Genomic DNA, 26,695 nt, shown 5'->3' with positions numbered 1-26,695 from the left:
TGTGTGTTTGCCTGTGCACATGCTACATAAGTGTGTGTGTGTTTGCGTGTGTATGTGCCACATATAAGTGTGTGTGTGTGTGTGTGTATGTGCCACATATAAGTGTGTGTGTGTGTGTGTATGTTTGCCTGTGCATGTGCCACATATAAATGTGTGTGTGTGTGTGTGTGTGTGTGTGTTTGCCTGTGCATGTGCCACATATAAGTGTCTGAGTGTGTGTGTGTGTGTGTGTGTCAATAAGTGCTGTAGAGAGGATGTCCAGCAATCACTCTCTCCTGGAGGAGGACCTCTCCTGCCCCGTGTGCAGGGACATCTTCCGCGACCCCGTGGTGCTGAAGTGCAGCCACAGCTTCTGCGGGGCGTGCCTGGACGGGCACTGGGAGGCGAGCGCCGCTCAGGACTGCCCCGTCTGCAGGCGGGTGGCGTTGGGGGACGAGCCCGTCCTCAACCTGACCCTGCGCAACACCTGCGAGTCGTACCTGCGGGAGAGGGAGCGGCGCGGGCCCCAGAGGCCCTGCCCATTGCATGGGGAGACACTGAAGCTCTTCTGCACGGAGGACCAGCAGCTGATCTGTGTGGACTGCCTCACCCAGCAGCACCGGGACCACGCCTTCTGCCCCCTGGAGGCTGTGCTGCCGAACTGCAAGGTGAGTGAGCCCTCAGGGGGGAGCAGACGCTCATCAACCAAACCTGCTTTCCGAACCAAAAAAAAAGAAAGCAAAATGTCATCAAAACATCATTCAAGCCATTTTCAAACATGACAAAAGACACATCACGTGTGAAATAAAACCGGTTTATTGATTATTGCTACTTTGTTTCCATTTACATTTATTCATTTGGCAGACGCTTTTATCCAAAGCAGCTTACAAGTGAGGCAAACTACAACACGACTCATTTCATGCGTTCTTCTGTCGAATATATGATACTTAATAATATTTATATGTTTGTGGCATGAAATACAGGTGGCAATCATCAGTTATATAAATACACTTGGAACATGGCATAATTTTTGTATTTGATGTTGTATTAAATGTTTTATTGTTTCATAAGGCCTAGGTGTCCGCTGTAGAAACTTATTTCCATTTCGTTCCATTCCACTCCTCTTCCATCTTCCGTCCTCTCAGGGCTCAGTGTCTGCATTCCTGCAGTGAGTTTACGCAGCAGCAGTAATCTATGACCTCTTGCTGCACCAGATAACTTTTACTGTCTGCCTGTAGCCCCTGTGGTGCATGTTGACCTGGATCACTGACACAGATCTGTGGCATTGATATGAGAACGAAACCCCAGCTGCACAGCAGCACTCCGAAAGCACTCTGCGTTTCTTCGCGTGGCTTCACGGCTCCCTTAGGATTTTGCATTCGTTTTTTATTGCTACCCAGAGCCACTTACAAACAGCGGTGGACACCCCGGCTCCAGAAAGCAAAAGTCCTGCCACGTATTTGTTCCACCCATGCGCTACACCAGCTGAATTTAATTAGCACAACTCTTCAGCCAGGTAGAGGAGCTAATTAGTGAAATCGCCTTGTTTAGTGAATGGGTAGAACAAATACATGGTAGGACTTTTGCTTTCTGAAGCCGGGGTTTTCCACCTCTGCTTACAAAACAGCACAGGTACAGCAGTGCAGCGAGTGAAGTCACATGAACAAAACATACATTAAACATGAGCCCACATCTGAACTTGACAGTCCACCTCTGAGTATGAGAATGAGCCGAGAGAGCTGTTTTCACCGGGGCGTGAGTCACAAAACAACAATGGCTCCGTGTCATAGGTGGCTTATCGGCACAAGGAAGTAACAGGCACATGGTCAAACCTTTGTTGAATATGGAGCAAGAACAATCACCCAGCCGCTGAGTCACTCAGAGGCAATTACGAACAATTAGGGGTAGTAAAATTAGCAACAAAGTCCCAAGACAGACATAAAAGAGCTCTGAGTCAAGGTGTTTTTTGAACAAATATAGTCACTTCCTTGACTTAACAGCGACACATCTCACGTGCACAGGGGAAGCTCTCTCTGGGCTCGCCCTACCTGGTGTACTGCCTGTTAGCAACCAGGGGGACTCGAGCTTTGATCTGATGTGCTCGAGTTTACAGTCAGATCTGTGTGGCATTGAGCGTCCTTCTCAGTGAGGCTGGGGGAGAGATACTGTGCAAAGTGCCATGTGGAATGAGTGCTGAGAAGAGTATGATGTGTCTGTCTGCTCTGTCCGTCTGTCCGGTCATCTGTCTGCTCTGTCCGTCTGTCTGGTTATTGCAGGAAGAACTCCTGACTATTCAGAAGCTCCTGCAGACCAAGCTCGGAGTCTTCAAGGACGTCAAACTGACCTGCTATCAAACCGCTCATTACATTAAGGCAACTCTGGCTCACATCTTTCACCTCCCTCTTTCTCTATTTCTCCCTCTTTCCCTACTGCAGATATTTCATACACATACTGCGGGGGAATGATACACAGAATAAACAGGATAAAGAACAATAATCAGAAGAAAATGAGAACTGTATATATAGTACAGAACCACATCCAGGCTGAGAAAAAAAACCCTACAGAGGGTTTGAGAGCCCCAACTTTTTCAAAATACAGAAAAACAGCAATTTTACATCAGACAATGAGACAATGAGACAAAAATATCTATCTACCTACCCTCTGTCTGTCTGATGTTGACTGGTGCGTGCCACATTGACGTTTCCCAGATCCAGGCCCAGCACACAGAGAGGCACATACGGGAGCAGTTTGAGAAACTTCATCAGTTTCTGCGAGAGGAAGAGGAGGCCAGGATCGCCGTGCTGAGGGAGGAAGAGGAGCAGAAGAGCGAAATGATGAAGGAGAAGATAGAGAAGATGAAAAGAGAGATATCCTCTCTTTCTGACATGATTAGGGCCATAGAGGAGGAGCTGGGAGCTGAGGACATCACTTTGTTGGATGTAAGTGCTGATAAATACCACGAATTTTCATTACTCATTTGTTACATGGCAAGAATTTGTTACATGAAATCTATCTCTGTAATGCTTTTGAAAAGAAATGCCATGGTAGGCAAAAAAAAAATGAATCTATGTATTAAATTTGTGGCACATATTCATACACACTATAAATTATGATTTTAATATGTGCTGTTTTATACATGCAGTAATTTTACAGCATAAATTCCACAATGCATGTGTGAAATTACATGTATAAAAGGGACAATAACTGATACTTTATAATATATGTAATATTCAATATATTTTTAGACATTTCAACATGCATACAAAATATATATTGCTGTAGACATTGATGTTACTTTGAATTTCATATCTGAATATATGTGTATATATGCACTTATGCATAAATAAATGTAAAGAATGGTTAGCTTTTAGCAACCAGTTTAAGGAGGTGGTACCTTTGTTTTGCCTGAATTTGTTTTGCAGTGTGTTACAGTGTGTAATTTGTATTCTTTATACCTTCTTCAGCATTTGGTTCTCTGGTATCCATAAATTATATAAAAAATGCTTAAAAGCTGCTTTTTAAGCAGCAATGACATACTGGTGAAGGTGTTAAAGATGCTTTATGACTTCCTTGTAATATTGATCCAGTATTGCTAGTAACACTGAAATTCAGTTGATTGTGTAAGCAAAACAGCTAAAACTGTAAGTAAAAAGCAAAAATATTAAAACCTCAACAGAGCTAGACTGGGCCTAAGCTCAGTTTTTGAAATGCAAAATAATTGTATTTAAACCTTTACAATCCCCCTTTACCTAAAGAAATATCTTGCAACTGTGATGACTATCAATGTGGAGAGGTTTTGAATACATTACACATATACATATACATTGAATACATATACAATACAATACACAGTGTGATTTTTTTTTTTTACCTCAGTCATTGGCTTAGAAGACATTCACATTCAGGGTATTCAACTTAAATATGGCAAATTATTCCTTTTCTTTGCTGGATTTTTACTGAAACATTTCACATGAAGTACATTTCTCAGTGGTACAATGGCAGTGACCCACCTGAAAATAGAACCAGCAACATCCCTCTAAGCTCTGTACCAAACGTCTTTTATCTGTAATATACAAGAGGTTTGGCATAGATTTGTCCTGTAGTCATCCATACATACATTATTTTCATTTAGCAGATGCTCTTATCCAGAGCCATTTACACAGGTTTCAATTATTGCATGGTATCCATTTATATAGCTTGATGTTTATTGAAGCGATTGTGGGTTAAGTGCCTTGCCCAAAGATACAGCAGTGGTTGAACCAGCAACTTTTCAGTTACGAGCCCTGTTCCTTACCACTATGCTGCACTGCCAACCTGTCACACTGCAAAAAATCCAAATCTCACCAAGCATAATTGTCTCTTTTCAAGTCAAAATATCTCTTTACACTTAATATAAGACACAGTCACCAAACAAGCAAAATTTCCTTGAGCTACAAGGACTTGTTTTTAGACGGTGCATCTTGAATATCTTGTTTGGTGAAACTGTCTTGAAAACATCTTACTTTGAGTGGTGTATCAAATTAAGCAAGCCTTTTTGACAAGTCAGAAGGTTTTTAAACTGCATGACACAAAAACACTTCCTAATACCAGTTAAAATGGATCAAAATTAGTTTTTTTCCACCTAATTTTAAGATCCCTTATCTTAAAAATGCTTAACTATAACACCTTATTTCAAGAAATCTTAACAAGTGTATTTCCACTAGTTCCATTGGCAGATTTTTTCACTTATTACTAGCAAAAAACACCTTGTATTAATTATTTTATTTCTTATTTTTGAAGGGTTATTTTTTGCAGTGCACCCATCCAAAACTAAACATCTCTGCAGTGCTGCAAGTTAACACACTTGTCAACGTGGCTAACATTATCACACTTTTTTCTTTTTTTTTTTTTTACAGAACTACAGAGACACCATGAAAAGGTGAGGCACCATCATTTCTTTCTTGCTTTGTCTCCTTCCTGTTGGGACTCAAACCCGAATCTGGGACAGCACTGAGGCCTGAATATTCCTGCAGAATCTCCAGCACACCCCAGGAGCCGAAGCTGACTGAAGGGGCGCTGATCGATGTGGCCAAACACCTGGGAAACCTGAAGTACAGAGTCTGGGAGAAGATGCTGGGGACCGTGCAGTACAGTGAGTGTCTGTTGCAAAAACAACAGCGGACATATGCAGGGTGACAGTGTAGCAGTGTGGTAAGGAGCAGGGTCTGTAACCGGAAGGTTGCTGCTTCATCTCCCAGCTGGGGTGCTGCTACCCTTGGGCAGGGTATAAGGTAACTCACAATTGCCTCAGTAAATATCCAGGTGTATAAATTGATAAAATTGTAACCCATGTAAGTCAATCTGGATAATTACATTGCATTACGTCATTTAGCAGACGCTCTTACCCAGAGCGACTTCCAAATAAATGCATCACTATGCTAAGACAGGTTATTGAGAAGTATTACAAGAGGTCAGTAAGATTTAAATAAGAGTTAAATGCTAAACTAGTATAAAGTGCTTTTTGTAGAAAATAGGGATAGATGGGATAGATAGAGAGGAAGGTAGACTAGAGATACAGCTTGAAAAGATGAGTTTTCAGCTTTCTCTTGAAGTTAATATAATAGTATAATTAATATAATTAAGCCAACAGCTTCTGCTATATCACAATAATGTATTGTAATGTAATGGAATGCATACTGAAAAACAGAGGAACAAATCTGAACACATTCCATCACACAGTGCCGTAACATCTGATGCTGTCACGATCACAGAAGCGCTACAATACATTTCAGTAAAGTGCAGTAATACCCCTGATGTTTACGGGCCCGAATAAAAACTCCTGCCCTCTCCGCTCAGCTCCTGTGACCCTTGACCCCAACACCGCTGCCCCCTGCCACATCCTGTCAGAGGACCTGACCAGCGTGAGGTACAGGAGGTCTCAGCAGCTTCCCAACAACCCGGAGAGGTTCTCCAACTATGAGGCCGTCCTGGGCTCCCAGAGCTTCAGCTCGGGCAGACACCACTGGGACGTGGAGGTCGGGGACAACACGGACTGGTGCCTGGGCGTGGCCAGGGGGTCGGTCAGAAGGAAGGACGACATCAACCTGCGGCCAGAGGAGGGCCTGTGGAGCATCGGCCTGTTCCTGGGCAGCTACGCGGCCTACACTTCACCCGTCACGCCCCTTGATGTGAGGAAGAAGCTCCACAGGGTCAGGGTTCAACTGGACTGGGACGCGGGGCGGGTGTCCTTCTGCGACCCTGCCGACGGCACCCCTCTCTACACCTTCACACACCCCTTCGCCGAGGCAGTGTACCCCTACTTCCTGACCGTCTGCCGGCACCACCCCCTCCGTGTTCTGCCCGTGAAAGTGTCCATGACAGCAGAAGAAAATGCCAAGCGCTAACATGCTCACACACTCTCCCCTCGCTCTAGCCTTCCTCCATTGCCCGCACTGTAAAAAGAGTACTGCTGGAGAAGGTGAATTTGGTAAAGTCAATTTGGCAAAGTTTGGTAGGAGCGGCAGTGTAGCATAGTGGTTACGGAGCAGCACTCGTTACCAAAGGGTTGCTGGTTCGATACCCTGCTGGGGCACTGCTGTTGTGCCCTTGGGCAAGGTATTTAACCCCAAATTGCCTCAGTAAATATCCAGCTGTATAAATGGATAACAGTGTAACTGATGTAAGTTGCTCTGGGTAAGAGTGTCTGCTAAATGTCAATAATGTAATATTAAGTCAATTCCTGCACAGACAGTCATAGCTTGCTCAAAAGTGGTGGCTCAGCAGCTCCAGAGTGGCTCAGATGGAAATACCACCCCTCTGAAGCCCAGGCCAATAAGACCAATAACAGTACTACATACCAGCACACACCATATATTCTCAAGAGATTCTCTTTTTTTAGATGTTTAAAGATGCAGCATATATTTGATGTGGTTAAAGCATCTTTGTGGTATACAGACTAAATAAAAAAAAATAAAATTTAAATCACAATTTAAAGAAAATATAGAAATATACAATTTTAAATGAAATTGGAAAAAAACCCCAATAAACAGAAAACAAAAAACAACAGACACAATACACTACAGGGGAAGCTCTCTGATTATAGGCAACGCGATTTGACCCTGACACGATTCTTCTTCAATAAAACACGAAATACTCCATGTCTAAAAATGAATGGAACAGAAATTCCGGGTGTTTGTGGTGTGCACCCTGAGGGGATGCAGCCTTTGGAGGAGTTTCATTTTGTATGACCACCCTACTGTTGCGTGCAGGAAACAGTACTGATAATATGGCACATGGCAGCCATTTTGTGCCAGAATGCGAGAATTTACGAAGCCTTGCAAAAGTCTTCAGACAGCATACTTCAGTCAAACAGCATATTGCAGTTTTATATTTTATCTTACTACAAATATTTTCCAACATAAAACCAGTGTCAGCTTAAAATAATTCATTTAGAGCTTCAGTGTTTTTTTTTCTTTTTTTAAATAAAATACCGCACAGAATGAAATTTCAATGTGTCGTTTTTTTTAATTCAGTTAAATTGTGAGAATTGGTCAAGGAGCCGAATACTTCTGCAAGGCAGTGTGTGTAGCCCGTTAAACTGGTTGGAAGTGAGACTGCAAGAGCTAGAGGGAACTTTGTTGGGATGCTAATGTAAACACCTCCTAGCCTATGAATTTGCCATTTGTATTATAGGACTTATAATGGCTGCAGTGCGACGTTGGGTCTGAAGGATGGCACCTTCTGCAGGTCAGTGCCCCCATCACTGCACTGGGGCATTAGATTCGAACTGGTTCACAGGGAAGACTGCCCCCTATTGGCCCATCAACACCCACCCCAATGCCAGCAGTCTCCAGGTCCTCTCAGGAGATTTTCCTTCCAAACTTTACCCAAGCTAAGCCTTGTTTACTGCAGTTTATTTTTTTATTTCTGGGTGATATATCTACTGGTGTGTTTCTAACAGGAAATATCATTCAAAATTTGGCTGATGGAGCACTAGGGTGGCACAGTCAAATGTAATGTCTCATACTCATCAAATCAATGATCAGATGAGTAATACCTGCTGTATTCGTTCAAAATCATGATGATTTTAATTTTTTCAAACTGTGGAAAGTAAAGTTGTCTGCTTTGTTTACACCAGCGATATTAGACTGCAGAGCAAGCGTATCACCAGGGTATGCTTCATCAAGTGTACTGTTGGTTCAGAATCATGAGGGTACATTTGATTTTTCTAAGGTGGTTGAATAAGTCTTATTCAAGGAACTCTAGAAACCAACAGAAATGAGGTGTAGCGTAATAAAAACAATGAACTTGGTCCGTAACGTTGAACTGTGCAGGTGATGTTGTACATGCATGAACCTGTGCTTTGGTAATGTTACTGTTTGATTGGGCATTGACTGAATAAAACAAATTGTTGCTGTTGTGTTCTGGTGTTGCTAAAAATTTCCCTTTGGCAAAAATAAATAAAACATCTCTGAAACCCTAAATCCCTTATACAATATACATCTTACACAGAAAATAAGAGCGATTTACATCTAAAAAAGTACATATACAATATGTGTAGATATATGAAATATGTAGATATATAATCCAACCTTGGGCCTGACTGTCACCCAGCAGTATGGGCCCTACCACAGTACCACAGTCTCCCCTGGGAAAAGGACCTACAGGCCACACTGCTGCGCAAATCGACAACTCTGCCATCATGTAGGTCAATTTATTTGTGGGTTTACCTCATTATGTTGATAATTCAGCGTTAAGGGTTAACCACTCAACAGGGCCTGCCTTTTTTAACTGTGTTTTTCTTCTATCTCTCTGAACTTTGACCACATAAAATTAATGCCTTCTCTCTCTCTCTCTCTCTCTCTCTCTCTGTCTCCCTCTCTCTCTCTCTCTCTCTCTCTCTCTCTCTCTCTCCCTCTCTCTCTCTCTCTCTCTCTCCCTCTCTCTCTACCCTCAAACGTCAGACAGTTGTTATAGATTAAGCAGGAGAAAGGAACAACAACAAAACTGTTCCTGATTGCACACTCAAGCCGTCACTCAGACCTGTTGCTCGGATCTGGATCCCTGCACCGCCTATCTTCCCGACTCTCTCTTTTACTTCCTGGCTTGCCTTGAGCTGACGGCAGTCAGGAAGTGGGTGTTGGCTGCCAGCACAGTTGCGCAAGGCAGGCAGTCAAAGCCGGAGATCTGGCCGTGTGCTGAGGGGATGGCTGGGGGATCGCTGTAGCTCCTGGAGGAGGACCTCTCCTGCCCCGTGTGTAGGGACATCTTCCGCGACCCTGTGGCGCTGAAGTGCAGCCACAGCTTCTGCGGGGCGTGCCTGGACCGGCACTGGGGGGCGAGCGCCACCCTTGACTGCCCCGTCTGCAGGCAGGTGGCATCAGGGGACGAGCCCGTCCTCAACCTGACCCTGCACAACACCTGCGAGTCGTACCTGCGGGAGAGGGAGAGGGAGCGGGAGAGGGAGAGGTAGAGGGAGCGGGAACATTACATTACATTACATTATATTCATTTAGCAGACGCTCTTATCCAGAGCGACTTCCGGCACAACAGAACATAAGTGTATCCATTCAAGCTGAATGAGCAACAGTATGAGACCAGGTTAACAACACTCCCAGACCGGTGAGTGTGCGCATAACACTATTCAAGCCCTACCACAAGTTAACTTAACTGCAACCTGACTAGACAAGAGAACCCAGGTATACTAGCCTAAATCAGTCACTAGATCACAGAGTCAAACGCACATTGCAATGCTACACAAAATAAACAGCAAGTAAACAAGTAGCAGGTGATACTTGGTGCATAATTAGGGTCATCTGGACAGGGTGCTGTCTTCCACAGCAAGGGTGCATTTCCAGGAGAATGTACACAGCTTCTACACTGCCTTCACTTGCATGTGAGAATGATATCTGTGTATCTACTGTCTTCCAGGAGTCTGAGAACACAATGAAAATCTCATACAGTCTTCAATCAACTGATCAATCCCTTCGATCAACCTGTCGGATCAGTCATACAATTAATCATCTGTCAGTCAACCAACCAGTCATCAGATGATCAACCAATCAAATTTCACTGAGAGCAGTACCCCTCGTAGTGGGGTTGCCACAGTGGTATTTATAGAGTATGTGACAGAAATGATCACAATAAACAGGGTTTGTTGTTAGTAGGAAACAAGGAGGGTGTGCTTTCAGCTAAGCAACATCTCACATGAATGAAAAAATATGAACAATGTTAGGTGAAATAAATGTCAAACGAGCGAATATAATAACCTTCTGATCTTGAGTTTTGAAAATGCTGCCCCTGTTTCAGCCAATCAGGCGATACGGGAGGGTGACCTTCTCTGACCTCAGTAACGGCGCCTGCATACACACTTTTAAACACCGGCACAAAGAGAAGCTGTTTCCCATCTTCAGTCCTGGCCATCACCCCGGACGCTTGCAGATTCTGCCAAGGATGGTGTCTTTCAAGGTGGAAGAGCATGAAAGCTTCTTCCAGAAATACCGCGACTTTTTATTGCCTATTCTACTGCTAGCATTTGCCACAATTGTTGGCTTGACACTAAAACAAGACTAGCTTCCTAAACACTACCTTCCAAGCATGTCTGAAGCGCACACACACTTGCATTTTCATGTATGTGTGTGCGCAACCACACAATGACTTTCATGTATGCAGTCACCCAAACACATGTGCAGAAGTGATTACTCATAGACACACATGTGTACACACACACACACACACATGTGTAAGATGAAGTGTGGCTATTCAAAAATAAAAAAAGAGGAGCAGAAAAATATCAATGAACTGGAACACACATTCTCTGTTATGCTGTTATGCTAAGAGGACCAGCTGGTTTCATTCCTGGCTAGGAATTAAAAATTTAAAATATCTAAGGCACAAAAAAGAAAACAAAAGAAAAAAACAGCTTCTTTCAATAACCTTGTGTCTTTTGTAAGCAACAACTTTGATTAGCTCATAAACTTTCTTTGGGTTAAATGTGATGCAAGACATTCAGATGTTTTTGTTTTTAAAGCGAAAGCAGCATATGTTCTTCTGGACATTATATGAAGAAAATGGAATTAGATATCATAAAACTGTAAGATAACTATATGTCACGTAGATAACTGTGCCTTTTCCCCATGTTTTGGTGGACCTTTTTTAAACCAAAGAGTTAATTATAATATTGTTGTACTATAAATTTATGTTATTATTATGAATAAACTGAAACAGGGGTGATTTTGTCCCCTGACTTTCTATGAACTCTGGCGGTGACTTTTTTTTTCCTCGGTCAGCACATCTGAGATGGAAGAACATGCCTGTGGGAATGTTCGCGGGGGGGTGGGGGAATGGGAATGTTCACGGGGGGTGGGGGGTGTGTGCAGTGGGGTGGGGGTGGGGGGGTGTTACTGTAATCCTATCCAGCGTTGCATGCAGACAGCGGTGCTTGTGGAAGGCTGCAGCGTCATGTTGGGGTGGGGGGGGGTTGCTTATAGGTGCCGGGCCCCAGCTCCAGCTCAGAGCCAGGATGGAGGCCACCTTGTCCCCCGCGCTGGGAGGACAGCCCCCTTGCCGTGGGTCCGGGAAAGGTTTAGGGGACCCCGCCGTTGTCCCGGGGCAGGTGGGGTGCTCGCTGTGCGGTGAGAAGAGTCCTGCGGCGGTGGCGGCGGGGGCGGGGGCGGAGGCGAGTGGCCCGGGGGGCCGTGCCGGTCCGGAGGATTTACCACCCGTCTGTTGGGTGTGTCTGACATCGGCGAGACGCTGGCCCGCGGGTGAGGATGCGCCAGGCTGTGAGGTGAGGGAAGCTGTGTACCTGGACTGTTAATCATAGGGCTGCAGAGAGCAGCAGCATAGTGCAGTGGTTAAGGTACAGAGTTTATAACTGAGAGGTTGCGGCTTCAATTCCCTGATGGGTTCACTGCCGTTTTACCCTTGGGCAAAGTACCCAGAATTGCCTCAGTAAATATCCGGCCTTATGAATGGATAACATGTAAACTTTGTTTAACATGCGTCTGCTTAATACTACTACAGCTGCTAATACTACTACTACTACTACTACTAAGAATAATAATGACAGATCTCTTTTGAATATTACTGCTCTGTTTTCCTCTCTGTTTTTGCTACTGGACTGTAGTCTTTCCTCAATCTTTTTTTTATTTGTATACATCATAAGCGATTTCATAACCACCAAAACCAACAAAAATGTTGAGCAAGAAATGAATATACACTGTAAATGCAATTCCTTCTCAGATTGGTCACTCAAAGACAAATCACCATAGCACTTAGATTGAAAGCCTCTATGAATTCAGCAATTGACTTCCTTAATATGTTCTCTCTATGTACAGATACATCTTAAATGTGTTCACTGCAAGTGTCTGAAAATAATGCATACTGTATATAACATCCTCATGTCTTTACAAGCAGCTTCTATAATTTTTTATATAAACGTCTGTAAATACTTATGACAGCTTATGAAAAATTACATAAGGAGGTGTTCTGTTGCATATTGTAAAGACACGGCATGTCCCCAGCTGTATATAAACACATCTATCACCTGTTGGCAACTGGCGATGATGAAAGATGTATCATTATGACTATGTATGTGTGTGTGTGTGAAATATGATGATGCAGCTCAGCCCAGAAAGGTGTGTGTGTGTGTGTGTGTGTGTGTGTGTGCGGGTGCTTTTTGTTGATGAAGTCATGCCTGCAGACTTTTAGGGACCCAGAAGTGCTCTGTGCGTGTGAGGGAGATGGAATGATGCCCCCTAGTGGCAGAGATATCATAGGGCAGTGCGAAGTTATTCCCAAGAGACTGAAGGAATACATAACAAAAACCCTCCTCCTTCCTTTGCTATTTAAAACGTATAGGGAAAGGAAAATGACCATATCAACAGTAACTATTTACATAAGAGTGAGACAATATTGAGGCACTACACCTTTTCCTGCCATGAGTGTTGCACGAATCGCGTTGCCTATAATCAGAGAGCTTCCCCTGTAGTGTATTGTGTCTGTTGTTTTTGTTTTCTTTTTATTGGGTTTTTTTCAGTTTCATTTAAAATTGTATATTTCTTTATTTTCTTTAAATCGTGATTTAAATTTAAATTTAAATTTCTTTATTTAGTCTGCAAACCACAAAGATGCTTTGACCACATCAAATATATGCTGCAACTTTACACATCTCAAAAAAGAGAATCTCTTGAGAATATATGGTGTGTGCTGGTATGTAGTACTGTTATTGGTCTTATTGGCCTAGGCTTCAGAGGGATGGTATTTCTGTCTGAACCACTCAGGAGCTGCTGAGCCACCTGTCAAGGCTCAGGCAAGGACTCAGTCGCAGACCACAGTGCATTGATTTCCGGGCAGAATTAATCAGATGTGAGCAGATCGTAAACAGTATACAAGCAGGGTCGAAAACCAGAGAGGCAGTCCGAGGGAAAATCCAGGTACGGGTAAACCGGAACAGGCAGGGTCGAACAACAGGCAGGCAGAGAGATCGGGCGAACAATACAGAGCGGCAGGCAAATAATCAGGTCAAAAAACGGGCAGGTCGAAAACGGAACACAGCAACGAACAGGGAAAAACAGCGGGGACGAAGACAGTCAGGAAACTAACTGCTACGAACTAGCAACAGGACAGGGACATGCAGGGCAGATATAGGGCAGGGCTGACAAGGGTATGGGAAGCAGGTGTGCAGGCATGCAGGTGAAGGGGATGAACAATCAGGCGGGTGGAGAATCGGGCGGGGAGCAGGGCAGGGCTAAAACACAAGGAAAACAAAAGCACATGGACAGGGTAAAACAAAAACACAACAGCTAGGGGGGCGGGAGCACTGACACCACCACTTTTGAGCAAGCTATGACTGTCTGTGCAGGAATTGACTTGATATTACATTATTGACATTTAGCAGACATTGACATTTAGAGCCACCACTTTTGAGCAAGCCATGGGCCATCACTGTGACTGTCTGTGCAGGAATTGACTACATTACATTACTGGCATTACATTATTGACATTTAGGAGACACTCTTACCCAGAGTGACTTACATCAGTTATAGTGTTATCCATTCACGCAGCTGGATATTTAAGAGGCAGTTGTGGGTTAAGTACCTTGCCCAAGGGTAGAGCAGCAGTGTCCCAGCAGCCAACCAGGAATCGAATCAGCGACCTTTCGGTTACGAGCCCCACTACGCCACGCTACGTCTGTCCCTTTATGATGCTGCGATGACTAGGCCCACAGCAGAATCAGTCAGGGAGCAGTATAAACCACAAAAGCGATCGCCTGTCTGTCAGCTCCACAGATGTGTCTGCTCTGCCGTGTTTCTCTAGGAGAAGCTGAAAGCCGCAGTGAAGCCTCTGCAGAAGAGGCTGGAGTCAGCTGAGAAAGTCAAACACACCTGTCACCAAGCGGGAGAGCAGGCAAAGGTATGTAAATGCTATATAGTGTGTTTACACACACACACACACACACACACACACACACACACGCACGCACGCACACGCACGCACGCACACACACGCACACGCACACGCACACACACACACACGCACACACACACACACACACACACACACACATACACACACATACCCACACACACACACGCACATACCCACACACACACGCGCACACACACACACACACACACACACACACACACACGCACACACACACGCACACACACACACACACACACACACACACACACACACACACACACACACACACACATACCCACACACATACCCACACACACACACGCACATACCCACACACACACGCGCACACACACACACACACACACACACACACACGCACGCACACACACGCACGCACACACACGCACACACACACACACACACACACACACACACACACACACACATACCCACACACATACCCACACACACGTGCGCACACACACATACACACACACACACACGCACACACACACACGCACACACACACACACATACACACACACACACACACACATATATCAACTTCACTATTTATATTTGTGTAAGAAACAAATCTCAAGCATTTAAGCATAAGTCTTTCCATCAAAATGTCTTTGAATGCATGTTTCCTATAATCGTAATCGGGTGTGTCCAAACCTTTGACTGGTACTGTATATTATACACGCATGTGCATATGCTTTTGTGTGTATGTATATCTATTTGTGAGGTGCTGACCAGCGTAAGTCAAGACAGACACACAGATATTTGGTTTGTGGGTACAGCAACAGTGCACCAGTGGGGAATTTAACCGGCAGCCTTTTGGTTACATACCTTACTCCTTACCACTATGCTTACACTTCTGCCCTAAAAATACATAAAACCTCACAGGCTCTTTTTGCTTCTCGTTATTTTGCTGCTCTCAGAGTTTATTCACCCTCAATATTTTCGATCCCAGATCCAGGCCCGGCACACAGAGAGACACATACGGGAGCAGTTTGAGAAACTTCGCCAGTTTCTGCGAGATGAAGAGGAGGCCAGGATCGCTGCACTGAGAGAGGAAGAGGAGCAGAAGAGTCAGGTGATGAGGGAGAAGATAGAGAAGATGGACAAAGACATATCCTCTCTCTCTAACACAATTAAGGTCATGGAAGGGGAGCTGGGAGCTGAGGACATCTCCTTTCTGCAGGTGAACACTGAATGCTGATTGGGTGATCTGATCTGCATTCATTACCAAGTTAAAAGTTATAATAACCCATCCTTATTTTCCCTTCCAGGAATACAAGAGCACAATGATGAGGTACGCAAAAACACTAAACACCTGCATTCCTAGGTGCCATGCGGACTAACATCATCGTCAAACTTGCTAACTGTTGGTGAGACTTTCTGCACTGGTCTTGCATGCATAGCTCAACATGGTGTCATTAAAGTGGAAACTATGTTTGGAGTTCAAAAGTAACTGCAGGTTATCTGAAAAGCCCCTTGCCCACACTCTTTGGACAAACACACCCTAACCCTTCCTGCAGTGTAGAACATCAGTTACCAACCAGTGCGTTTATTTGCTTTGACTGCAAAAAAGAACCCCAAAGTCGATTTAAGACTGGCTTTTTGTCATATAGACTCTCTAACAGCTATATTTATAAGATACAAATGCATTGTCACTCACAGTAATTAATCATATATTTTCCCTATGTCAGGACATACACATCTGCAAAAATCGATCTGACGCTTAGATTACTGCTATTCATATGATGGCAGTTTATAACCAAGACATTTGCCCCCATTGCTTTACACACATTAAGGCAGGAAAATGATGCAAGAATGCCCTCCAACATTTGTAATCTGTTGTGATATTGAGGTTAAAGCTGACTGCACAGAGGTCTCTCAACTTCTCAAAGAAACCTCCTTCCTTAAGATCTGGATCTTCTGTGAAATATCAGTTTGGACTTTTCCTGACTCCTGGATGTTATTGCAGGGCATGGAACACCCCACAGAACCCCGAGAGGGTCCCAGAGGGAGCGCTGATCGATGTGACCAAACACCTGGGCAACCTCAAGTACAGAGTCTGGGAGAAGATGCTGGGGACGGTGCAATACAGTGAGTGCTTTGCAGTAGGTTACAAAGCCAGGGGCGGAGTTGACACTTATTGGATTGGATCAAAACCTTCTGAAATCTTTAAAGCGGTCTCAGCTAACAGTTTCTGGAACAGTTTCTGGGATTTGAAATGTCTTTCTCACAGTGTTGGATTAGGATTTGGATTGGGGTTTTCAAACACTGCTGAAAACGTGACTCATCAGATGATATGGCAAAAGCATGCAGCATTATCTTCAAATTCATCAATATTCAGTTTCAGACCCAAGTATAAGACCCAAAGAATACAATTTGTTATACAAAGCACAATGTTATCAGCCACTCAGATATTGTTAACTGAGTACTTACAGGGATATAGTGCACAATTTTTGTTTTTCCTACTATTAGGCACCGATAGTCCAATCATTGTCTTTGCACATACCGTATGATGTCCACTGAGGAGATAACATGCAGTAAGGTAAACTTTCATACCTGGAAGACAGGAAATTGGTCAAACTAGTAATGAGACTCAAGGTCACCTTCAGAGTGTGCATGTACAGACAGGTATGTTGACACAGGCACATCTGTATGTGAAAGCTGTGTCTGAATGTGAACTGTCAAAAGTGAGATTTATAACACAGATGCTTCATCACCAAATAAAGGACTAAAAAACCCAAGTTTTCAACATTGCATGCTGGGCAGCATGAGAGCAGTAGCCTCTCTGTGTGCCTTTATTTCGTCTATTAGAGGGATCTCTCGTCCTTCTCGTTCCTCTCTCTCTTCAGCCCCCGTGACTCTGGACCCAAACACCGCGGACCCCTTCCTGGTGCTGTCTGATGACCTCACCAGTGTGGTTGACAGTGGCCGGAGCCAGCAGCTCCCTGACAACCCCGAGAGGTTTGTCAGCTGCGGCGAAATGTTGGGGTCGCGGGGCTTCGGCGGCGGACGGCACACCTGGGACGTGGAGGTCGGGGACAACGCCAACTGGATGGTGGGTGTTGCCAGCCAGCGGGCGGAGAGGAAGGCCCCGGTCCCGGCGTGCCCGGAGAACGGCATTTGGGGCATGAGCCTGCGCGATGGCGAGTACGAGGCGCTGGAGTCGCCGTCGGTGCCCCTCCCCGTGAGGGAGAAGCTCCGCGGGGTCAGGGTTCAGCTGGACTGGGACGCAGGGCGGGTGTCCTTCTCCGACCCCGCTGGTGGCGCCCCCCTTTACACCTTCGTGCACCCGTTTGCAGAGGAGGTGTACCCCTACTTCTGCACTACGTGTGAATCCCACCCCCTGAGGCTTGTGCCGGTGGAGGTGCGGGTGGGAGTGGAGGATCCCACCCCCTGAACCTCGTACTGGCGGAGGTGCTAGTGTAAAAAGCACAAGCGCAGAGATGACTCAGGACACCAAGACGTCTGGTTCAAAGGCAACAAAGTTTCTTTAACTGAAGACTCAAGAGACTGCAAAACAAGCTTGGCATGAGAATTCATTCACAACAAGCATGGCAACTCAAGACTGAGCAACTAGGCAGACAAAGGACAGGGGTTAAATAACAGACGACACAGGTGAAACCAACAACTAATCAACACAGGTGGAAGACATTATCTAAGAAGCATGGCTGACAGGAAGTTATGAGGCCGTCTGGTGGCCATCCCATGAAGCAGCAGCTGAAAACCCTGAAAGTTAGGAAGTGTGGCCCAGCCCAGTTGAGGATCTCCCCTGAACCTCGTACTGATGGAAGTGTTAGCAAGCATGGACTGGTCAGGTGTATTTGATGTGAAATGAGCTCAGTTACTGACAACACTGAAAGACAAAATCCTTAAAAATCCTTAAACATTTAGATGGTTAACAAACAATCAATAGTTCTAGGGGACGGGTGAAGGCTCTCTGTCACAGTCCAAATTACATATTATATATATAGCTTTATTATATATTACATATATATATATTATATTACATATATAGCTTACAAGTTTCTACATTTGCTGTCCAGTTGCGTGGCCGGATATCTGCTGAGCCAATTGAGCGTGTTGCCAGAAGTGTCACAGCAATGGTCCACTTGGTTCTGCCCCCCCCAGTACAGTACCAGTCAAAAGTCTGGACATAACTTTTATTCTTTATTTTTGCTATTTTCCACATTTTAGAATAATAAAGACATCACAACCAAATGGAATTATGCAGAGACCAAAAAAGTGTTAAACAAATGAAAACTATCTTATATTTTAGATTCTTCAAACTAGCCAAAAAAAATTTATAAGAATTTTTTTTTTTTGGAAAAAAATTCATACATAGGCATCTACTTCACTATTTATATTATTCTAAGAAACAAATTTCAAGCATTTAAGTCTCTAGATTGAATTATCCTTCAATACATGTTTCCCATTGGTTTAATCCAGTGTGTTAAGGAGCAGGACTTGTAACCGAAAGGTTGTCGGTTCGATCCCCGCTGGGACACTGCTGCTGTACTCTTGGGCAAGGTACTTAACCCAGAATTGCCTCAGTAAATATCCAGCTGTATAAATGGATAACATTGTAAAGAACTGTGACCTATGTAAGTTGCTTTGGATAAAAGTGTCTGCCAAATGAATAAATGTAAGTCTTACTGGAGGCTCATGTTCTGCTAAGCAGTAGGGATTCTCATTTTAGTGCACACTAAAGGGTCATGTTTTTAGCACTCTGTAGAGGCCTGTGTTTTGGTATGTAGCAGAGGTTCTTGTTGTTAGTGCTCAAGACTTGTGTTTTTGGCATACAGGGAGTTTTATGTTTTTTGAATGTGGCATTTCATGTTTTATTGTACAGAGCCTGGCAAGTTAATAAGCAGAACAGTTTGCGTGAGTAGCAATCAGTAGATATTGATGTTTTTAGTACACCTTGAGTAGAGTAGAGAGTTATACTTAACCTCCTTTCAGTTTTGGTGAAGTGGCCTTCCCACTAATTGTGCATTCTTATGGGGATTTTGAAGAATCGGGGGGATTCTAGTTCAAATTATAATCTGAAATTATATTATAATCTTGTTTCTTGTGACCACTGAAATCAATGAAATCATTTCTTCTGTGTCGATCACATGGTCTGAGAATGTAAATATGCAAATTTTAAAATTGTTAAATATTTTAATTTTAATTTTTTTGATTCTAAATTGAGTAGACTTGTGATTAAGAATTGAGAGTTGAAGGTCCTCTTTTGTACTCTTGAGCAAAGTACTGTAAACCAGAATTTCTTTCCGTATTTCTATCTGACTATAAATTTGAAAAAAAAGAATTGGAAGTACACAGCCCTAGATGTTACATAAGTGTGGGTGGCAGTGAAGTACACTGGTAAGGAGCAGGGCTTGTAAAAATTGTAACCTATGTAAGTCGCTCTGGACAAGAGGTGTCTGGCAAAAAAAATGACAATAATGTAAAATTGATGATTGTCTATTTTATTACCAGTTTATTCTCATAACTCACATGTTGCAGTCTTTAATTCATATCACATTGTTGTTTATCTAAATGTGAATACTCAGCCAATCATACAATGTGGAGGCTTACTTTATTTTTTTCATCTTCTATTTTATCGCAACATCTTATGAATTGAACACAGTGACGTGAAAGTGGGAAATGAATATAAACTTTTCTTTCTTCGCTCTCCATTTTAAAAACTCCATTTTGAGAGAAACCTATGAAGGGAGCCAACGCTGTTTCAGAATTGTCTCTGTGCTTCCCCTAGGCAAGCGGTGTTTACTGTAACCCTATCTGCTGTGGCAGCGGCCATGCATCGGCACATACAGAACATACAGTATTTCAAAGCTGCTTATGGAAGTGAGAATCCCTCTCCCTCTGATGACAAAACGCGAAACGGAGGCTGGGGTTGCTGGCCAGAGAGAGAGAGAGAGACAGAGAGAGAGGGAGGGAGAGGGAGAGAGAGAGAGAGAGACAGAGAGAGAGGGAGGGAGGGGAGTGGAAGGGAGAGGAAGGGAGAGAGAGAGAGAGAGAGAAAGAGAGAGAGGGAGAGAGAGAGCGAGGGGAGAGGAAGGGAGAGAGAGGGAGGGAGAGAGAGAGGGATAGAGAGAGAGAGAGAGAGAGAGAGAGAGAGGGAGAGAGGGAGAGAGAGAGAGAGAGAGGGAGGGAGAGAGAGAGAGAGAGAGAGGGAGAGAGAGAGGGGGAAAGAGAGAGAGGGAGAGAGAGAGAGAGAGAGAGACAGAGAGAGAGGGAGGGAGGGAGAGAGAGGGAGAGGGAGAGAGCGGCTCATCTGACAGGAGTATCTGACACCAGTGAAGCTTCAGGGAGGTGAAGAGAATCCCACTGCGGGAGTCTGCTGGGGACAGAGAGGTAGGAGAACGAAGCCATCCACATTCCACTGTGTGTGCGTGTGTGTGTGTGTGTGTGTGTGTGTGTGTGTGTGTCTAAGATCTTCTCCATGCAAACATATTATTCTCTTTTTCATCATTCACCATGTGTGTGGGGGGAATAGGGGGTTAGATGGGTTGGACGGGTTGGAAGGGGGGGGTCACCTGCTAATTTGTTTTGTTTTTTTTTCAATTTTGACCTTCTCTAGTGCATTAGTACTTGTTTGTCTGTTGCCTTACACAAATACTTTAGAGTTTTTTTTCCCCAGGACAACCAAAGATTTAAGTAGTCAGCACTAACAAAATCCCAAGAATGTAACCTTGATCTGGTACAAGGACTGAAACTACTGGATCCTCCATGTTAAGAACAAAGCAAACACTATATAGCACAGGATAATGGAGTAATAATATGGAAAAATGTTCTTAAATGTTCTTTTGCAGTTACTTTAACTTTCCTCAGAGCATATGGCTTGTTATACAAAAACAAAGAAGAAAGTAAAGATTGCACTGAAATTATGTGGAACCACTGCTGTTGAGCGCTACCACAAAAAATCAAAATAAAGCTTTCAGGGACTGTCAGGAGATTGTGCATGAATGTTTTGACATGACATGAAATGTTTTGAAAGTGACAGAAGAACTTGTACACTGCATGATTATACATAATAGCGATTGAGATGAATACAATTTGAAACAGTTTGTAACAATGTGAGTTGCTGATTTAATGGTACATTAGTTCACCCTCAGAGTTCCTTGATCTGAAGGATGTGCCTGAATTCCCAAAGCACTGACACCTCCATCAGCAATGTGTCAGTTTCATTTTATTCAGCCCAGTTAAAGACTTGCACAGAGCTTTGAACAGGCTTGATTGCTTTACTAAATTTAAAATAATTTTGGTTGATCACACCACCAATGCCCATAAGGGGGGGGGGGGGCATTTTAAATTTTGCACACGAGATATTTTGTCTTCATGCGCCTTACGGAGCTGCATAGACGTATATAATTTCTGCACTCAAAGAGTGCAGTGTGGCGTCTCTCCCACAATCACGATGCCCTCAGGGTAACTGGAACAACCCTGGCCCCGCTGATTTGTGTGTCACTGTTTCAGGAACGATCCCCCATTCTGTCCTCTGGCGGACTGACAGGGAAACAGCGCTGATTTGTGTGTCACTGTTTCAGGAGCGATCCCCCATTCTGTCCTCTGGCGGACTGACAGGGAAACAGACAGCACATGTGTCAGACGGATGGAAGTCAGCCAGCTTCTGTCTAACATAGCCCTGGGTGCCAGCTCAGAACATTCTCACAGGGCTCTGGCGAGGCTATGTGTGACATCGTGTGACATGCTCGGGCACGTGCTGAGCTGCTTTAGGAGCCCATTACCACCTGTCAGGGCAGTCCGCACGGACTCCCCCGTACTCATTTATACATTTTCGTTTTACCCTCTCAAGCAATATGAGTATGAGTACGTCCTTTCAGCGGGGAGACGTTTCACGGTAAAACCTTGGTGGCAACTGATGAGGCAAGATCTCATCGGTGTTTCAAAACCTCGTTTACGTTATCGGATATAAAAACTTGTAGCAAGCATCTAGCCTGAGAGTTAATGTTTTCCGCTGTTGAGACCGGGACCACACTGCAATTATTGATCGAAGGAGCCATGGGTGGATGGAGTTACTTTAATAAGGAGTTTCATTTGTGCAGGGCTCTGATTGCGGAGGAAATGCAGGTAGTAGTTTTTGGTTCAGGCAAAAAGCAGCATGGCAGTGTGATGTCATGTGTCACAGCTCCGGACAAGGGTAATGCAATCAAAAAAAAAAAAAAAAAACCAAAACACTTGTGCTGGTCTCTGTCAGCCAGCTTGCCTTACCTCCAGCTGAAGCATTCTGGGTAATATGCTAATTGTAACAGGGAGGAGGCAAGACTTCATCAGTGTTTCAAAACCCCAACTAAATTATTCGATACTGTGAGCAGGCTTTTTCAAAACCTGACGTGTCATTTGACCTGACATTTAAAATCCTAGAACTACAGTGGAAAAAGGGGGGAGTCGGGGGTCACTTGACTGACCTCACCCCCCTCTGTGCCACTCCCGCTCCCCCACCTCCTGCCCCCTGTCGAGCTCATAAAGTTCTCACATCGTTATCAAGTTGCTGCCCCGGCAACCCCGCTGACACCTTAGCCTGTCTGTAGATGTGGGTGCTGTCTGCTGAGGGAGATCCGATCTGGAGGCCACATAACTCACAGGCCGCATAACTCACAGGCTGTAAAAAAATAAATAAATAAATAAATAAAAAACCCAGTGGGTCTCCACAGCTCTGGTGCGTCTACCCTGTGTTTGCCTCTGAATGCCAGCTGTCTGTCTGTCTGCCTGCCTGTCTGTCTGTCTGTCTGCCTGTCTGTCCATCTCTCCGTCACGCCACTCCAGGGGGAAGTCATGTCCGCGCTGCGTCCTCTGGAGGAGAAGCAGCAGGCCTGTCGCGAGGTCTTGAGCAGCTGCGATCAAGTTGCAGAACACATGGGGGTATGTCAGATATGGCGTGTGTTTACAGCATGTAGGTCTGTGGCACAGTGTCACATTATAGCCTGGTCTGACTCTGTTGCTCATTCAGCTTGAATGGATACACTTATGTTCAGTTATGCTGGAGGCCACTCTTGATGAGAGCGTCTGCCAAATGAATGTAATGTAATGTAAAGCACAGGGGTTTACACTTCTCTGTCCAGAGAAGCATTAAAAATGACAGGAAAACATCAAGCTGAATTTTCTGAGGATTTTTTTTTTAATCTGAAGGGTGGCAGTGTAGCATGGGGGAAGGAGCAGGGCTCATAACCAAAAGGTTGCAGGCATGATTCCCCACTGAGGCACTGCTGTTGTACCACTGAATAAGGTACTTGACCCAGAATTGCCTCAGCAAATATCCAGCTGTACAAATGGATAACATGTAAAAGCTGTAACCTGTGTAAGTCACTCTGCATAAGAGCATCTGCATCACAATAATGTAATTTAATGTAATGTAATATAAATGTTTTGGTGCTTCCCCCGTCCCAGGTACAGGCCAAGAGCACAGAGAAGCAGATACGGGAGCAGTTTGAGAAACTTCGTCAGTTTCTCCGAGATGAAGAGGAGGCCAGGATCGCCGCGCTGAGAGAAGAAGAGGAGCAGAAGAGTCAGGTGATGAAGGAGAAGATGGAGAAGATGGACAAAGACATATCCTCCCTTTCAGACACGATCCAAGCAATAGAGCAGGAGCTGGAAGCTGAGGACATCTTGTTCCTGCAGGTAATTCACAAATCCAGCCATGACTGAAATGCTGAATCTAAGCAGCCAGATGAACAGTTCATTTTTTAACATTTGGGATTGCTCTTGCCTTCCAGGAATACGAGGAAACGATGAAAAAGTATGTGACTTCCACATTCTTTCTTGTACTGCTCTTCTTTTGAACTGAAATCAAAATCCACGAAGGTTCAAGCTTCCAAATGTTATCACAGGGCCTGGAACGCCCCACAGAGACCTGAGAGGCTTCCAGAGGGAGCGCTGATCGATGTGGCCAAACACGTGGCCAACCTGAAGTACAGAGTCTGGGAGAAGATGCTGGGGACGGTGCAGTACAGTGAGTGCTTTACAATAAATATGATTCCCAGGTATGCCACCCATGAGCACAGAATTCACCCTGAGTTGTTTCAGTAAGTCCTCAGCTATATAAATGTAACCAATGTGGAATGTGCTCCACTTCAATATAGCACTCCATTGCTATATTTTGTTGTGATCATCATAGTAGTACATGTTAATTTTGCTGATTTGACCACTGACTGTTTGGGGACTATGTGGTGTTCCATCAGGTGTGTTTAAATGAATGTGCCTCAGTCACATACAACAGTGTTTGAACCTTGTATTACTCTGACTAGCTGCACCATTAAATTAATGATGCCTTTGAATGGATGGCACATGGATACTTTGAAATAAATCACACAGTGATAAATTCAAGGTAATATGGCATAAGATATTTCAGTTTCCCAGGCTGTCATGTTAACTATGACGGCAGTGTGGCACATAGGTAAGGAGGAGGGCTTGTAACCGAAACCGCCCCTGCTGGGACTCTGCTACTTTACCCTTGGGCAAGGTACTTAACCCATAATTGCCTCAGAAAATATCCAGCTACATAAATGGATAACATGAAAATACTGTAACCTATGTAAGTCACTCTGGTTAAGAGTGTCTGCCAAATGACGGTCATATAATGTAATGTAATGAGCAAATAATGAAAAAAAGTATGTGGGGGTGGTTGTTGATGCTGACTATGATGGGCATAAACTATATGTGTAATTCTCACCCCCGCTCTCAGCTCCCGTGACTCTGGACCCCAACACGGCCTCCTCGTCCCTCGTCCTTTCTGAGGACCTCACCGAGGGGGGCCATGGGCATGAGAGGCAGGAACTCCCTGACAATCTGGAGAGGTTCCACCCGTACGCCTGCGTCCTGGGGTCCGAGGGCTTCACGGCCGGGAGGCACAGCTGGGAGGTGGAGGTGGGCGACAGCACCAACTGGACTCTGGGCGTGGCCCTGGGGTCCGTCTGCAGGAAGGAGGAGTTCTCGGCCTGCCCGGAGGAGGGGGTGTGGTGTATTAGCCTGCGTTCCGGGGAGTACAGGGTCATGGCCTCGCCTTGCGCCCCGCTCCCCGTGAGGAAGACACTCCGGAGGGTCAGAGTCGAGCTGGACTGGGACGCAGGGTGGGTGTCCTTCTCCGACCCGGCCGACGGCGTCCCCCTCCACACCTTTACGCACCCCTTCGCCGAGGCGGTGTACCCCTACTTCGAGAGCGTCTGCGAGCGTCGCCGGCTGAGAATATTGCCGGAGAAGGTGTCTGTGCGAGCGGAGGAAAACCAGCCCGCGCCGAGCAGCGAGAATTACCGCTGCGATTCGCCTGCCTGATGCCCCAACCCCCACCCCCCGAGAACCTTCCCTGAGGGGCCACATGCGTTCTGGTTGTTATTTTAGCCAAGCGCCCTGGTGTTAGTGGTCCAGCTATGCAATTACCTCTGTGTTTGTACCTACCTTTCCTTAAATACAGTGCAGCGCAATTTGTCTTGAGTAAAGACCTGTAGTAAAATTGTTATAAATCATTTACAACATTAAACAAAAACAGAAATGGAATAAATGACTGGGTGAATTATGTAATATGTAATATATATATGTAATATGTAAGTATGTAAATAGTAACAGAGATTTGGACAAACCAGCATGGACATGTTTCTCCACGGAGTTTGTTGGATTCATCAAGTTAGTTTACTAGATAGTAAATTAAATTTCTGCAGTTATGTAGGACTTTTATGCACAAAAATTCACAAGAATACAGCAAGGCCCAGGCTTGAACATCTGATAGTAATTTGCTGCAAAGTAAAAATATCACAGTACCCTGTATTTTTATTAAGTATCCTGTACTGGTTTTAGATTTTTTTTTTTTGCACCATTAATGACTGTGTCCATTTAAAAAACATTTTGGATAAGGATATGGCAGCATTTGGGGTAGTTACGTGCTCACTCTTGAAGGGTTACTATAGTGCTATAATTGGGGCATTGAACCAATAAATAAGGTAGCATGCGAGTGGAGGAAAGGCGTTTGAAAGGAAGTGTAATCCAGGCCACACCCACTGTCAACCCAAAGACATGGTTATCTGTGTCATACATATGCAAATCAGGAGGTGTGCTCTTCACATGCAAATCAGAGTCTGCTCTTCACATGCAAATCAGGGAGGCAGGTCCTTCATCACTCTCACAAATCAGAGGACAGAGGATTGATGGGGACTGACAAAGCAAAACACACACACACACAAACACACACACACGCACACACACACACACACACACACCCGCACACGCACACGCACACGCACACGCACACGCACACGCACACACACACTCA

At 44.6% G+C, this 26,695-nt stretch overlaps 1 protein-coding gene across 1 annotated transcript; it reads left to right on the top strand.

The window, feature by feature from the left end:
- Nucleotides 1-254: 254 nt before the first annotated feature.
- LOC118784887 (tripartite motif-containing protein 35-like) lies at nucleotides 255-25,845 on the top strand. The gene is made up of 14 exons (XM_036539358.1): nucleotides 255-647; nucleotides 2,256-2,351; nucleotides 2,688-2,918; nucleotides 4,875-4,897; nucleotides 4,992-5,110; nucleotides 5,815-6,355; nucleotides 9,220-9,380; nucleotides 11,541-11,689; nucleotides 14,278-14,373; nucleotides 15,365-15,595; nucleotides 15,684-15,706; nucleotides 16,382-16,503; nucleotides 17,262-17,373; nucleotides 25,230-25,845. Exons 1-14 carry the CDS (start codon nucleotides 255-257, stop codon nucleotides 25,702-25,704), a joined length of 2,772 nt encoding a protein of 923 aa, XP_036395251.1. The 3' UTR covers nucleotides 25,705-25,845.
- The last annotated feature ends 850 nt before the right edge of the window (nucleotides 25,846-26,695 follow it).

The sequence above is a fragment of the Megalops cyprinoides genome, chromosome 1 (genome assembly GCF_013368585.1).
Source record: "Megalops cyprinoides isolate fMegCyp1 chromosome 1, fMegCyp1.pri, whole genome shotgun sequence".
Taxonomy (NCBI): domain Eukaryota; kingdom Metazoa; phylum Chordata; class Actinopteri; order Elopiformes; family Megalopidae; genus Megalops; species Megalops cyprinoides.
This window is presented reverse-complemented; position numbering and strand designations above follow the sequence as displayed.